General features: G+C 41.0%; 1 protein-coding gene across 3 annotated transcripts in view; it reads right to left on the bottom strand.

The window, feature by feature from the left end:
* Positions 1–16,369, bottom strand: part of LOC126270242 (nuclear cap-binding protein subunit 3-like) — a 95,516-nt gene that overhangs the window by 47,974 nt on the left and 31,173 nt on the right. Inside the window, exons 4-6 of one of the 3 annotated variants that reach the window (XM_049974056.1) lie at positions 1,166–1,440; positions 882–1,089; positions 609–806 (exon numbers count right to left, since the gene is read on the bottom strand). In XM_049974056.1, coding sequence (XP_049830013.1) covers positions 609–806; positions 882–1,089; positions 1,166–1,440 — 681 coding nt within the window. Of the gene's footprint in view, positions 1–608; positions 1,090–1,165; positions 1,441–16,369 lie in introns of all 3 variants that reach the window. The other 2 variants (XM_049974057.1, XM_049974055.1) reach the window with 2 other exon arrangements.

Here is a 16,369-nt window from a genome sequence, read left to right as displayed (position 1 = left end):
AGGATTGCAGCACAGGAAAGAGAAAGAGTACAGGAAGGAGTACAGCAATCACTTGAGGCCTCATTCTCACCACACATTCACTGCCATCACATTACTAGGCAGAGTTTCAGAGCCGTAAGTTTCCTTCAAAAGTGGTGTAATTCACTTCCTTCAATCATCAAATGGTCATATGTAAATTAATTAAAATGTATTAATAATACATGAGACACTACAGTATGAAAAAGTGCATCTTGACTGACAGATACACAACAGAGCAAACAAATACAATCTGAGATTTACAACTTAAAAATAAGAAAACTGATAAGTGCAAAATAATTATTTTCAGGTTACTCTGCCATCTACTTTTTTTTATTATACCTTTTTCCCTTTAACGGAGCCTATATCAATTCATATTTCTGCCAGCCTTTTCTTCCAATGAAAAAACTATACGTAATTCCAAAAACTTGGGAGACACAATGTATTTTCTCTGTCTGTTTACCTGTCAGTACTACTGTTTTCCCTCTCTCATAGTTCAGTAATTAGTATGTGCTTCTCGCACAGGCCATGTTGTGATGCTTTACACACAACTAAAGTAGTTCACATTTAAATGTTACATATTCTTTACTTACTTGGTCTTCTAAGCAAACTTTTATCCATTGTACTCCAGTTCTTCGCTAACACACCCCAAGGATTCTTACTGTTAGTTTCTTGAACTAAATCAGCTCGAACACTTGAATAATCACCCAGATCATCATCAAACTTTTTTTCATTCATATCAATGGCCTGGAAACGTCTTTTTCTTGAAGTTGTTATAATACCTTTCACACCTATGAAAAGACAAGACTTACATGTTTTTACAGACAAAAAAATTTGCATCACACACTTAGGGAAGAAAAACTTACCTCCATAGTTGGGATTTCCATGTTTTTTATAATATTCGCTTAACTTTTCAGCATGTCTATACTTCTTGTCTGCTCTAGTAGAAAATCGAAGCAGAATACATTTAGCCTTAGGATAGTCAGCACCTTTTCGCCATAAGCCAGGTGGTATTGGTACTGTGATGTCAACAGCATTAACAGTATCCTTTGCTTCATTATTTGATGACACTTGCTACAGAAAATTAATTTTAATATAAATGCCAGCATTTTTTTAAAAGTTAATATCTAAGTATGACATAGTAACTCACAGCAGTATTCACTCTCACATCTTCAGATGGAGTATGTACATCAGATTCAGCATCAACTTCATCCACAACCATGATTATTTCACCATCTTGAGAGCGAATTTGGTCCAAAACAACAATATCATCATTTTTATCACTCTCCTTGCTTGCTGCCTGTCTCTTTTCCTCTTTCCTGTATGGGTCAGCTTTTGCATGAAATGCTTCAAGTCCTTGTATTTGTTTAGAAAGACCGTGGAGAGCTCTTGCAGCAGATGCTTCATCTAACCACACAACATTACCTAGAGAAAATTCAGAGGTCAGTGTTGGAAACTTTCAGATTCAATAGTCAGTAGAGTGAGAGAGAGACTAGAAACAAGTAGATACTGAAGCTTGACAGATCATAGTGATTATATCTAGGTTGGTGCTGTTCCACATGAAGATTTAACACACTGTTTTTTATTTATACAACTATGACATACGAATGAGTGTCAAACACAAAAATTATGTCATTGAGTAAGAAAGACAAATTCTTAATCTACTGTTTGGTGTTGAAACTAGACATCAACAGTTCTGGTGATACTATTTCTAAACCATTTCTTTCATTTTTCCATCTTTCATGTTTGGAATTCCATTGATAGCAAGGTCATTCAAGATGGAGCATCACTGACACTGGAGAGGTATACTGGAACTGGAACTGTTAATGTCTATTAAGAAAATCAGACTCTTCTTCACTCTGAGTAATATAAGGATTATAAACCACACAATTCTGTTGCTTCAGATGTAATGGCCTTTCCTCCACTGAGAAACTTATGTTATTTTCCATTCGGCATTTTAATATGTCTGTTTTGCACTCACCTGACAATCAAATAAATGAAATATATTATGGAAAATCCGAGATGAAATATCAATATTATAAGAAGGAAAGTTGCTATTCACCGTACAGTGGACATGTTGAGTAGCAGATACGCACAACAAAAAGACTCACACAATTATAGCTTCAGGCCAGTAAGGCCTTCATCAACAACTGACACACAACCCCCCCCCCCCCCCCCCCCCCCCCCACACACACACACAAAACATGGTGCTGCTGCTCGCAGTGTAGTTTCAAGTTGCCTAAGACTGCAGTTGTGTGTGTGTGTGTGTGTGTGTGTGTGTGTGTGTGTGTGTGTGTAGCATCTCCTCTATATGATGAATAGCAGCTTCCCTTCTCATGATACTGAAACATATTACAGTTATCTTTGATGAACCATTATGACAAGACACAACTGAGTCTTCATTCCATGACCTTTCATTTCTATGCCAGCAAGATCAACAAAAACCTGGATAGACAAATGACTGATTTTACACAGAATGAGAACTTTAAGCTCGGCGACGACTTAGTGGGTATTATCTAGCTTTCATTTTCATTAACTGCTTCTCACATAGCTGCCAAGACACTTGTTTTAACAGTTTGTTGACAAGGTTTTAACATCATCTGAACCTTCTATGAATTTCAAATCTCTCTCTGTTCTTGTAGTAATTTTCCAAAATCATCACTTACCTGATTGTTCACACTGTTTGGGAGAAGAAATCCCCATTACATTGAAAAACTTATTTCTCATTAACTAAAGAAGAATGAAGAAACTTTACCAAAGAAATCAGTTGTGTATGACAAGATTGCTGTTATTTAAATCTTCTCTCAGGAAGTGACATGGCAAAAATGAATTCTGCTAGCAACACACACTAAATGAAATAATGTATGTCTGTGCTTTCCTGTAACCCTTTTTTTTCTTTACTTTCCTTTTTTTTAACATACTCCTACAGTTTTATAGCTTTTTTTAAAAGAAAGACATATATGAACTTGAGAGCTGGAATACATTTATTTTACGCACAGAGTAGAACTGTAGTGGTTTTAAAAACCCATCAGCAAAAAACCCAGAGGTTCAAGATTTTAATCTACAGGCAATCTCCGATCATAACAAGCTCTCAGTTCCACCCTTGACAGTAGTGGGGCTTGTATCATTTTCCTATGTGTGTGGAGGAATGACTTTCTGAATTCATTTTTTCAACCACCAAGTTAAATTGGCATAAAACAGCACAATTTTGACTTTGTAGTTTTAATTCTTGTCTTTTTATTCTTACACATACATATGGCAATTCTAACTACAGACTGGATGGCAAATACAGTAACTGAGGGTGAGCAGTTGACCACTGAAGAGACAAAAGTTGAAAATTACTGGGAGAGTAAAGAAACACATTGGATCATGGAACATACAGGAGTGGGAAGCCTGTACTGAAAATGAAACTGAATGGGCAGAATATGTAGGCAGACAGGTCAAGGGAGTTCATTGGCCTAATGGAAAATGGGTAGATAATGACAGGAAACAAGGAGGAGCAACAGGTATCAGAATAGCTGAAGACCACAATACATTAATAAGTCTGTAGGAGGTCTTTATCTAGCAGTGTACAAGGCGGCAACATGAAACTTCTCTGATTTCCATATGCAATTAAAAAGTGAGACACACATCCTTGCAATTTGTCGCAAAATGTAAAGAAAGTCAAAAAGTACTATGTAAGTTTTTTTTCTAATTGATTCCTTTATTTCAACTGCTAAATAACTCCCTGTTCTGCGCTCATAAGTAGCACACTGCATCTAGTACATGTTCACTGCAGTGATCGGGGGCCACAGCACCAAATTACAACACCTGGAGATGGGATTATAATGGCCCAAAATTGATAAAGTGATAATAAAAGAACTTTACAACTGAAGCGGTATTTTCAACCTCTGGTACAATGCTCAGTTGCGGATGTTCTTCCAACGGGATTGTTTGTGCTAAATAATTACCAGAAATGACTATTTCCTGAGAGAGAGCCCAATGCAAAGAGTGGTAAGCAGCAACAAAATTACCCACTGCTGTCCAAAGAAATTCCCCATGTGAATTTCAAAGGGAGCCACCAGGTGTTACGACTACTAAAGCCCGGTATGACAATCTCCTATCTACTGGGTGCATAAACAGACACACAGGTTCTGGCAGAATAGCACACTTCTGATGAAATGGCAGAGGGGACTGTTAAAATGTCACTCTCTCCTCCTGATCTGAGTGAGTGTTTTCCACCTACATATTCCACCACTCAAAATGTCAGGCCACTAATTAAATTTTTGTTCTTGAAGAATTAGAAAAAGGATAAAGTTACATCTTACATGTATGTTAACTGTAGCTGTAATTATTATTTTGTGTGTACTGTACAATGACTGAGCAAAGTGTGGCTACACCACAACCACCCACCAGAGCTAACATGGACCACAGAAGCTGTTGGGCATTATTTCCCTTGCAATTTTAAAGTCAACATACTTACAAGAAACCAGCAATAACATTCAACTAATAAGTCAAGCACTTACACTATGGTCAGATATGTATTAATTTAAAATAAGAATTCACAATTTTTTTAAAAAGATATAATAATATCATTCCTTTCGTACCACTTTCTATTCATTGAATTCCCTGAAGCAGAGATATTGTTTTTGAATAATAAATACAGGAAAGAATTGCACTAAGCATATCTCACAATAAAGATCACACTGAACACCAAATTTCAATAAGAAGACTCTACACCAAGCATATCTCATAAAAAAAGGAATAAAATTATCCGCTATGACTACCATAATCCCACAGGGCGTGTCATATACTGTTACATTATAACTGTAGATGGCCAAAATTATCATCAGATCATGCGACATATTTTACATACGTTATCATGAGTACTTTACGTAATTAGAAATAAGAACAGAGAAATAAGGTACCTGATAAGATAAGAGAGACCTTCAAAAGAAACCCATCACAGCCATTCACTGAGCATCACAAGAGCTAAAACATCCATCAATGGTACTTACAAGGTACTGTACAAACGGCTTTGCTTACATGCTAGTACTGAAGTGAAGTGACTTGCTGCTTCAACATGAATTAGTTACTGAGAAGGATTGGATCAGGTAAATTCCAGCTATTTAGGAAATGTCATTTTCTCTGACAAAGCAGTCTTCCACACATGTACATAGTCAGACCAGTTTTTTTCTTAAAGAAAAAACCATAACATAAAGCGACAAAATAATTCACAGGTGAACTGCATTATGTCAGTATCCAACACGCACAATATTTCTGCGACTGATCACATTATCATCATCAGCTACACTGATGAACTGATTGCCTTAGAGTTGCCCAGGGCTTCTACTTTATCTTCCCCCTCCCTCTGACATGGTGCAAACTGCACAGTCCACACCCAGGAAAAAGCATGCAGCCAGCATTTCTTCCCCTCCTCCTACTGCCAACACATTGCTACATTAGCAGTCACATCCAGGGATTCAAAGTCTATTTGTTGTAAGATATCTATTTTCTCTTCTGAATCAGACTAAGTGTGAGTTCCCAGACTTTACTAAGGATGTAGCCACTGTCACAATTGATCATCAATTCCCTTACTCAAATCTCGATAGATTCTACACTGAAGCATCTAAGAAACTGATATAGCCATGTGTATTCAAATACAGAGATAATATGGCATCTCCGAGGTAGCGACGAAGTGAGGATTTTCCCATACGACCATTTCACAAGTGTACAGTGAATATCAGGAACCTGGTAAAACATCAAATCTCCGACATCGCTGCAGCCAGAAAAAGATCCTGCAAGAATGGGACCAAAGTGACTGAAGAGAATCATTCAATATGACAGAAATGCAACTCTTCGGCAAATTGCTGCAGATTTAAATGGTGGGCCATCAACAAGTGTCAGCATGCGAGCCATTCAACGTAACATCATCAACATAGGCTTTCGGAGCCAAAGGCCTGCTCATGTACCCTTGATGACTGTGCAACACAAAGCTTTATGCCTTGTGTGAGTCTGTCAACAACGACTATGGAATGTTGATGACTGGAAACGTGTTGCCTGGTCAGATGAGTCTCATTTCAAATTGTCTTGAGTGGATGGATGTCTACGGGCATGGAGACAACCTCATGAATAAATGGACCCTGCATGTCAACAGAGAATTGTTCAAGCTGGTGGATGCTCTGTAATGGTGTGGGGCATGCGCAGTTGGAGTGATATGGAACCACGGATACATCTAGATACAACTCTGATAAGTGACACGGTCGTAAGCATCCTGTCTGATCAACTGCATTCATTCATGTCCATAGTGCATTCCGATGGACTTGGACAATTATAGCAGGACAATGTGACACCCCACACATCCAGAATTGCTAGAGAGTAGCTCCAGGAACACTCTTCTGAGTTTAAACACTTCCGTTGACCACTAAGCTCCTCAGACATGAACATTGTTGAGCATATCTGGGACACTTTGTAATGTGCTGTTCAGAAGAGGTCTCCACCTTCTTGAACTCTTAATGGATTTATGGCAGCCCTGCTGGACTCATGGTGTCAATTCCCTCCAGCACTACTTCAGACATTAGTTGGGTCCATGCCCTATCATGTGGCATTTCTGCATGCTCGGGATGGCCTACACAATATTAGGCATGTGTAGCAGTTTCCTTGGCTCTTCAGTGTATAATGACACAGACTCAGATCAAAGGGGAAAGGGGGGAGGGAATATATGCCCTACACCATCCCCCAAGCGATCAATTCATTAGCACACCTGATGATGGAAATGTGGTTGGTGACAAAATATTGTGCCATTTGGTTGATGACATCGGGCCCTTCGACTGAGAACTATTCCATCACAAATTACAATGGGAGAAGTTGAAGAATCACACCAGCAAGAAAAATTTGTCTGCACATACTTGAGCTATTTTCTGTCCATCAGCTTCTTCAGCAAAATGCAACCTTCCACCGCACTGGAGTTTATATGCTCATGACTTCCTGGACCAAACACTTCCACAGTGATGGATAGGATACGACAGACCACCCAAGAAAGCACCTCAATTTGTGGACATAACATCCCCGGATTTCCTCCTGTGAGGATAAATGAAAGACACTGTGTTTGTTTCATCTGTAAATAACCTTGGAGATCTCCAGAGAAGATTTGTGGATATAGTAGGCTCCAGAACCCCAGACATGATAGTGCGCACACGGGTTCAGACAGAACATTGTTTCAACATTTTGTGTGTTATGGAAGGAGTCTATGTTGAAGTGTATTAATTTTTTGTACAAAACTTTTTGAGTTACTTTACATGATGCCACAAACTGCAAGTATCTACAGCTCAGTAATTATTGCATTTAGAAATCTGATAGGTAAGTAAGACAAATCACTGCTGATGGTGGTGGTGAATGGACTGTAAACGTAGGATCTTATGTCGAGGCTATAAGAGTTTCTTAGAGTAAGGGCGTATTGTGACGCAACACAAATTAACTGGTTTTTCACATCTGTCATACCAATCTTTCTTTAATTCGCTAATATCAAGATCCATCAAGTTGTTCTATTCCACAATTCTTTGCTACAATTCACAGTGTTGTGAGGCTCCTCAAAGCTCCTTTTTTTCTACTCTTACAGAGCAGAAAAAAGAAGCTTGGGCTGTAACTGGTGCCAAGTTAACACATCATGTTCTGCCTCAGTGTCCGTTCTCCTCACTGATGCCCAACTCACTTTAAAGGTGAGGAACTTTTTGTGTAAGGATGGTTAAGCTAAGTTCCTCACAGACTGTTTCTGTGTGAGGGTGGTTATGCCAAGTTCTTCACACTTTGAAAAGCACAGTGTTCCATTACCATACCTGAACATGGTTTCTGCAACAATTACAGCTTATAGTATTTCTAAACTAACACTGTTGGGCAGACTTCAATTTGAGAAACATGGCTGAGCAAATCTGAGCTCATTCACTGCTGACTTGGTTCACCGAGGTGCTCAACATTTAGCACTGTGCAGATGACAACCTGAATAGTATGGAAACTGTGAACATTGCCCTCATTGTACAAGAAGCAGTCATCTCCATAAATTTGACCATTATTCCCTAAACATTATAACAGTATGTTGCTTACATTTGGGCTTACTGTCCCTCAGGTCATGACTTGTTTACAGTGTAAATGCAACATCAGGCATGGAAGTTAAATGTTATACACACCAGCATTTCAACTACTGCAAAAAGTCCTCAACATTATGTTGATTCAAAGACAAAAACTGGCTACAGGAAAAATCACATACCAAAAACGTTCACTTACATGTTAATATCCTTCCTGTTCAAAATGATCCAGTGGTGATACAAAGAAAGTTCTAATATACAATACCAAATGCTTTCTAAATGTTACAGAATATTCTCTGTGGAAGGTCTTAAACTGTGTATACTTGTGGCTGTATCTTTCAGCATATTTTTTGGATTAACCATGAATTTTATTTAGGCATGCAGTACCAGGTCCACCTTAACATAGTAAATCAGGACCTTGTTGCACACCCAAAATTTTAAACACTGAAACTAATACTGCTACTGACATGTCTGCTAATCAGTGATTTGTGCTATACAGACACATTAAAATTACTTCACATACAAAAAAGACGAGGAATGACAATAGTGTCGTAATAGTCCCATGTATTTCAATCAGCAGGTACAGTAAACCTTTAAGGTGCGAATTCTCAGAACTTTAGAATGTTGTATTTGGTTGGTTGGTTTAAAAGAGGGTGGGGGGGTGGGGCAACCAAACTGCTAGGTCATTGATCCCTCATTCCGATTAAAATAATTCCAAAAAGGGGGGAGGGGGGGGGGGAGGAGTGAGTAAAATAATCAAGACATACAAATCACAGTTGGAAGAAAGGAGAAAACCACAAGAATGACAGAAGGGCAACAAACACTAAAATGGACAAAATTGGACAAGAAAATCACAGACACACGCAAGAAACATGTAGAAGAGATCAAAACAAGGGAGCAGATTACCATGGCTGGCTGACCATGAGAATAAAAAGGAGAAGCCAGCCACTCTACAACACATTAAAACCTACACCCTAAAGCACTAGGGTGGAGGACACAGAGAGTCAAAGGACATGTGCTAAAATTTAGATCAAAAGATAAAACCCACCCTCTATAATAAAATGTAAAACTAAATCTGCTGTTTGAGGCATTGTCACCCAACACTGAAGGTATGACGCAGGAAGTTAAAAGTCCATCGCAGAGCGGCTAAAAGTGTGCAGTCCAGCAAGAGTTGGACGATCATCATTTGTGAGCCAAAGCAACACTGAGGTGCATCCTCGCGAAAGAGGAGGTATCCACGTGTTAGGAACGTATGGCCAATGCAGAGCCGGCAGAGGACAACTGATTCCCTGTGAGAGGACTTTGTGCACTACTTCCACACATTCGTACTCTCCTTAATGACATGCAGTTTGTTGGAGCCACTTAAAGGCTATTTCGTGCTCTAGGGAAGGGTGCCACTTTTGTAGCTGTAGAGCTTGTCGGCACTCTTTAATTGCACTTACGGTGACCACCGAGGGGCTGTTTTTCGCTGGAGGCACCCGAAAGAATGAGGAATTGCATTTTCCGCTGCTGAAACTATCGTTGTTGTGACCTGTTTAATGACAACATCAATGGCACCATCTGAGGGACATTCAAAGGTGACAGCAAAGGTGAAGGCTTCCCACTTTGCCTTGTTTGAAGGCCATCTGGGTAGGCATCCATGGGCATGATGCCAAGAGAGTGACAGGAAGATGGGGAACTGGTCACTACCCCACAGGTCGTCATGTGGTCTCCAGTGGACAGATGGGAGTGGGCCAGGACTGCAAACTGAGACATCAATGGCTGAATATGTGCCATGTGCCACACTGAAACGTGTGGAGGCACCTGTATTTAAGAGGCAGAGGTTGAGGTTGAGTTGGGACAGTAAATTTTCAACCTCCCTACCTCGGCCTGTAAGCATAGCGCCACCTCACAAGGGGTTTTTATTTAACTAAGGCATTTGATTGTGTTGATCACAAAATATTGCTCCAGAAGTTGGACCATTACAGAACATGGGGAGTAGCTCACAATTGGTTCACCTCTTACTTTAGCAACAGGCAGCAAAAGGTCATTATTCACAATGTTAATAACGGCTGTGATGTGGGGTCTGAGTGGGGTACTGTACTGTCAAGTGTGTGTGTGTGTGTGTGTGTGTGTGTGTGTGTGTGTGTGTGTGATGTGGCGGGGAGGGGGGGGGGGGGTGCCCCAGGGTTCAGTGTTGGGGCCACTGCTGGTCCTTATTTATATAAATGACATGGCCTCTAGTATTATGGGTAACTCTAAAATATTTCTGTTTGCTGATTACACTAACTTGGTAGTAAAGGATGTTGCAACATTGGCTTGGTTTCAAATAGTGCAGTACATGACCTCAGTTCATGGCTTGTAGAAAATAAACTAATGCTAAATCACAGTAAGACTCGGTTTTTACAGTTTCTAACACACAATTCAACAAAACCTGACATTTCAATTTCACAGAACGGGCACATGATTAGTGAAACTGAACAGTTCAAATTTCTAGGTGTTCAGATAGATAGTAAGCTGTCATGGAAAGCCCACGTTCAGGATCTTGTTCAAAGACTTAAAACTGCCATTTTTACTATTCTAACGGTATCTGAAGTGAGTGATTGTTCGACACGAAAATTGGTCTACTTTGCTTATTTTCATTCGCTATTGTCATATGGTATTATATTTTGGGGTAACTCTTACCATTCTAAAAGGATATTTTTGGCTCAGAAATGGGTGGCTCGGGCAATAAGTGGTGTGAATTCACAAACCTCTTGTCGAACTCTGTTCAAGAGTCTAGGTATTTTGACATTGGCCTCTCCATACGTATATTCCTTATTGTCATTTCTCGTTACCAATATTGGTTTATTGCCAAGAATAAGCAGCTTTCACTCGGTTAGTACTCTGCAGAAACCAACCTGCATTTGGATCGGACTTTCTTAACTCTTGTACAAAAAGGTGTGCAGTATACTGCAGTATATTGCTCCATCAATTTTCAATAAGCTGCCACTCGAATTCAAAAATCTTAGCAGTAATCCACGTGCTTTCAAATCAAAACTAAAGAGTTTCCTCATGGGCCACTCCTTCTATTCTGTCAAGGAGTTTCTTGAAAAATTAAGCTGATTTTATTATTATTATTATTATTATTATTATTATTATTATTATTATTTATATATTGCTGATAACGTTTACTTAAACTTATGGACTGACTTAAGGTTCATGAACATTTATTTTTATCTGTTATTACGTTTATGTTGTAATTTCATGTACTGACACGTTCCATGACCTTGGAGATTTGCTCCTCAATTTGGTCCTATGAAACTTGATGTGTAAAATAAATAAATAAATAAATTCACTACATACTGAGTGCAAGACATAGACACAAACTCCACCTGACACACTATTATAGTTGCTATGGTTCCTGTAATATCGCTTATAGCCGCGAAGGGCAGGGGTCCGCATTGCCGGGAACCAGGTTTCCTGGAGGGCAACACAGAAAGCAGGTGTAAAGCTTAAGAGTTGCGGTAGCTCAGCCAGGTGGTGGAAAAACCATCGCAATTCCACTACAGGATTAGGTTATCATGAGACTGGGATGGCATGAAACACTCAATGAGACAGTCTACACCTCAGGGTCCCTGCTGCCACTAGATGAGTACCTGTGCAATCGACATCCATTGTGACTGAGAGCGCAGTGAGATCTACGTCCTCAGCGGACACCAGAGACTCCACCTCATTCTCAGACACAGAGTTTGTAGGCAGTGGTGGTGTGAGTGCCACCGCAGTGCCTTGGCTCTTGGGGGTATTTTCTGTTTCAGGTTTCTCTCGCTGCTCCTTAGGTTTGTCCGGTAGTGAGGACTTCACTGACTCAGTCTCAGGGAGTGAGGAGGACTGTGAAGCCCTACGACCAGCTAACTGTGGTTGCTTCAGCCATTGCAGGTACCTGAGAAGGAAGTGACCCAAGGGATCAAGTGATCCCTTCTTGGTGAGAAGACTTACGCTTCTCCGGCTGAGAAGTGGGGACTAACAACCACGATGGTTGGGAGGGGGGGGGGGGGGGGGGGTTGTTGCTCCTGAAGTAGTCTGTGCAGGAACAACAGGGAGGAAAGCGCCTTCAACATCAAGGGGGCAGGTGGAGTCTAGGAGCTCTGAGAGCCAACTGCACGCAGCAGAACAGAAGATGGTAGAACCATTGTCGTAGTGGCAGCGTAGGTTGATGTCATATGCACAGGATGTAGGATCTCACAATTTCTCTTAGCATCCGTGTAGGTCAGTCAATCCAGGGCCTTGTATTCCATTATTTTTCTTTGCTTCTGGACAATCCTGCAGTCTGGCGAGCAAGGCGAAAGGTGCTCTCCGCAGTTGACACAGATGGGAGGCAGGGCACATGGAGTATTCGGATGTGAAGGACGTCCACAATACCAACAGGTGACACTGGAAGTACAGCGGGAAGACATATTGTTGAACTTCCAGCACTTAAAACATCGTAACGAGGGAGGGATATTTGGCTTTATGTCACAGCGGTAGACTATCACCTTGACCTTCTCGAGTAATGCGTCACTCTTGAAGTCCAAGATGAAGGAACTGGTGGCAACCTGATTATCCCTTGGATCCCGATGGACACGCCATATGAAATGGACATCTTGCAGCTCTAAATTGGCGCACAGCTCATTGTCAGACAGCAAAAGAAGGTCCCTGTGAAATATACCTTGGACCATATTTAAGCTTTTATGGGGTGTGATGGAAACAGAAACGTGTCCCAGCTTGTCACAGGCGAGTAGTGCCCATGACTGGGCGGAGGAAGCTGTTTTGATCAAGACCGACCCCGACCGCATTTCGGATAAGCCCTCCACCTCCTCTAACTTGCCTTCAAAATGATCCACAAAAAACTAACGTTTCATTGACAAGAAGGTTCCCCATCAACTCTTATACATACGAGGTACCAGGAAGAATAAACTTTGCTGCAATCCTTAGCATGGTGTGGTCAGGGGGTGGGGGTGGGGGGCTGGGGAAGAATGATTTGGGGTCGTATTTCTTAGCACTGAAGTTGGACCTTGACCGCTTAGAGACTGCTGGTGTCTGACCACCAGCAAGAGATGACGTACTATGCTTCATGGTGTGTCATCCGCCCTGATGCCACTCACTCCAACCAGGGGTCCTCCCCACAGGCACCACCCAGCCGCAGCAAAAGCCAACTTGCAGGATGGCCATTTCTGGGAGTCCTGATGCCCGAGGGTGACAGGCATCCACTCCTTGACATACGCGGGGAGTTAACAGTGCAGGCATCAGCAGAGAGATGCCTGTGTGGTCGGGGGGGGGGGGGGGGGGGCTACAACCAATAGGGTACATGACAGCCCCATGACAGACTGGCTACCATGCTGGATATCAGGCACAAATGAGGTAAAAAGTCAATTCTTGTCGACAGCGCAGAAAGCGATACTGCACAGAGGATGGAGGGAAATGCACCCAGGAGAGTGATTTCGGCCAACAGCTGTAGAATGAGTGGAAGTGCAGATCCATGTCGACGAAGGATGCGAGAGGTCTCAGCATATGATGGATACAGTTCACCATGTAAGGTGCCCTTCCCCAATTGGCTCGCTCTTCAGGAAAACTTTGAAAAATGGACGTCAAACCACATAGGTGACAATCACATCAAGGCCAAAACGTGTGTGAGTCCTTTTAGTCACCTCTTACGACAGGCAGGAATACCTCGGGCCTATTCTAACCCCTGGACCCACAGGGAGCAATGTTGTATTTAGCTGGTGAATAGTATAGAACCCATGTTTTGGCCTCAAGATCCCTATGCTAACTGGGAAGGAGCAAAAATATAATGAAATTTTTGCAATTTTTTTCAGTCTTTACTGTTTATTTTTTGCAATTTTTTTCAGTCTTTACTGTTTATTTTTTATGACAAAAGGCCTTAAGAATTTTTTGTGGAGCATTAGATTTTCTACAATTTGCAGTGGTTAAACTTATTTTTACACCACATAATTACTGAGCTTCAGAGGAATCCCAAATTTCTCAAATTATGGAAGAAAGTGATAAAAAAGAAATAAAAATAAAAAATAAAAAAAAGAATCAGGCCTTAGCACTATAACTTTGATCACAAGTCTTTTTTCAAAGGATAGTGTTAATACCTCTAATGGCCAATGTTTAACAACATCAAGACCCCCCTCCCTGTCTCCACCTACCCCTCCCCATGCTATTCTCAATGGAATGCTCATTCCAGGTAAAGCCATGTACAAATGTTGAAAAATTGAAGATTTTTTCATGGCAGGTGCCTCTAATTAACAACGTGTAACACATCTAAAAACACAAAACATCAGCATCCATACTCTGAAAGTCACTGTATGGTGTGAGCGGAGGATACCTCGATTGGTCACCATACACTCTGGATCTGAAAACAAGTGGCTCCTTTTTGTGGGGCTATATTAAAGACAAGGTGAACAGCAATGAGCCCAAAAGCATTGCTGAGCTGAAAACAGCAATTCAGGAGGTCATCGACAGCACTGATGTTCTAACACTTCTGCTGGTCATGCAGAATTGCACTATTTGTCTGCGCCACACATCATCACCAATGATGGCAGGCATATTGAACATGTCATAACCTAAATCCAAATATCTGTAATTATGTTTACATGTTGAACAAAGTGCGTGCATGCCATAGTTTGTAACTAATTTACTTTTTTTTCATTTAGCTCAATAATTGTCACCCTGTACATGGCACTGTTTTTCTCAAGAATGGTGCTCACTTTATTGTTCCGTTATAGAACAGTTTGAAGAGTGTCACAGCCTGTTGTGGCAAAAATGGATAATATCCTCGGATTGAGTTTGCATGATGTTTTTCAGTAGAGAATGCTGGGGGCTTTACACCTCCTTTGCTTTCAACAATCCTTTGATATAACAGTGTTCACGTCAGCATCTTCTATTACATGTTTCATAACAATGCACTTCAGTCTCATGTGAGACTAACAGAGTCTACAGAACAGCAGTAAACTGCCACAGTATGCCATAGATCTTTAGTAAACCAAAAGGATTTGATTGCCCTCGCATAGTTTGGTCAACTCTTAATCGCTTTAGAACCAACTGTGGGAGATGCGCCGACTCCTTACACAGATGGGGTAAACTTCCTTCGGCCGCTTGCAACTGTGGCGCTGAAAGACAGACGGTCAAACACATCGTGCAGGAATGCCCACTAAGGGCATACGAGGGTGACCCACAGGATTTCCTAATGGCGACCCAAGAGGCAATTGACTATTTATTATCTAAGCTGGACATCTGCTTGTGATTGCTCTTCTGTGAGTGTAAATTTACAATTGGCGGTGTCCTTATATACAAACTGTTATTTATTGCTCTGTTTACACATGTGATATTTTTTTATCGTATTGTTTCTGTAATGTTTACTGTGATGTTATGAGCCATACGCTAAATATATAAATAAATACAAATTTTATAGACAAGTACAATAAAGCCCTGCACTATCAATTTGTTGCTTTGATAACGGATGTCAGAAAGACATCCAGCCAAAATTACTATGTCATTAAATCACAATTATTTTTGCATGTAGTCCACATATACACTATGTGATAGAAAGTATCTGGATAAATAGCTGAAAATGATTTACAAGTTCATGGTGCCCTCCATTGGCAATGCCGGAATTCAGTATGCTGTTGGCCCACCCTTAGCCGCCATGATGACAGCTTCCACTCTCGCAGGCATATGTTCAATCAGGTGCTGGAAGGTTTCTTTGGGAATGACAGTCCATTCTTCATGGAGTGCTGCACTGAGGAGAGGCATCTTTGTCGATCGGTGAGGCCTGGTATGAAGTCGACATTCCAAAACATCCCAAACATGTTCCATAGGATTCACATGAAGACTCTGTGCTGACCAGTCCATTACAGGGATGTTATTGTCGTGTAACCACTCCGCCACAGGATGTGCATTATGAACAGGTGCTTGATCGTGTTGAAAGATGCAATCACCATTTCCCAATTACTCTTCAACAGTGGGAAGAAAGAAGGTGTTTAAAAAAATCAATGTAGGCCTGTGCTGTGATAGTGCCACGCAAAACAACAACGGGTTCAAGCCCCCTCTATGAAGAACACGACCACACCATAAAACCAACACCTCCATATTTTACTGTTGGCACTACACACGCTGGCAGATGACGTTCACTAGTATTCGCCCAACCCACAGCCTGCCATTGGATTGCCACATTGTGCACCGTGATTCTTCACTACATACAATGTTTTCCTCTGTTCAATCGTCCAATATTCATACTCCTTACACCAACTGAGGTGTCGTTTGGCATTTACCGGCATGATGTGTGACTTATG

Source organism: Schistocerca gregaria, chromosome 1 (assembly GCF_023897955.1).
Source record: "Schistocerca gregaria isolate iqSchGreg1 chromosome 1, iqSchGreg1.2, whole genome shotgun sequence".
Classification (NCBI taxonomy): Eukaryota; Metazoa; Arthropoda; class Insecta; order Orthoptera; family Acrididae; genus Schistocerca; species Schistocerca gregaria.
This window is presented reverse-complemented; position numbering and strand designations above follow the sequence as displayed.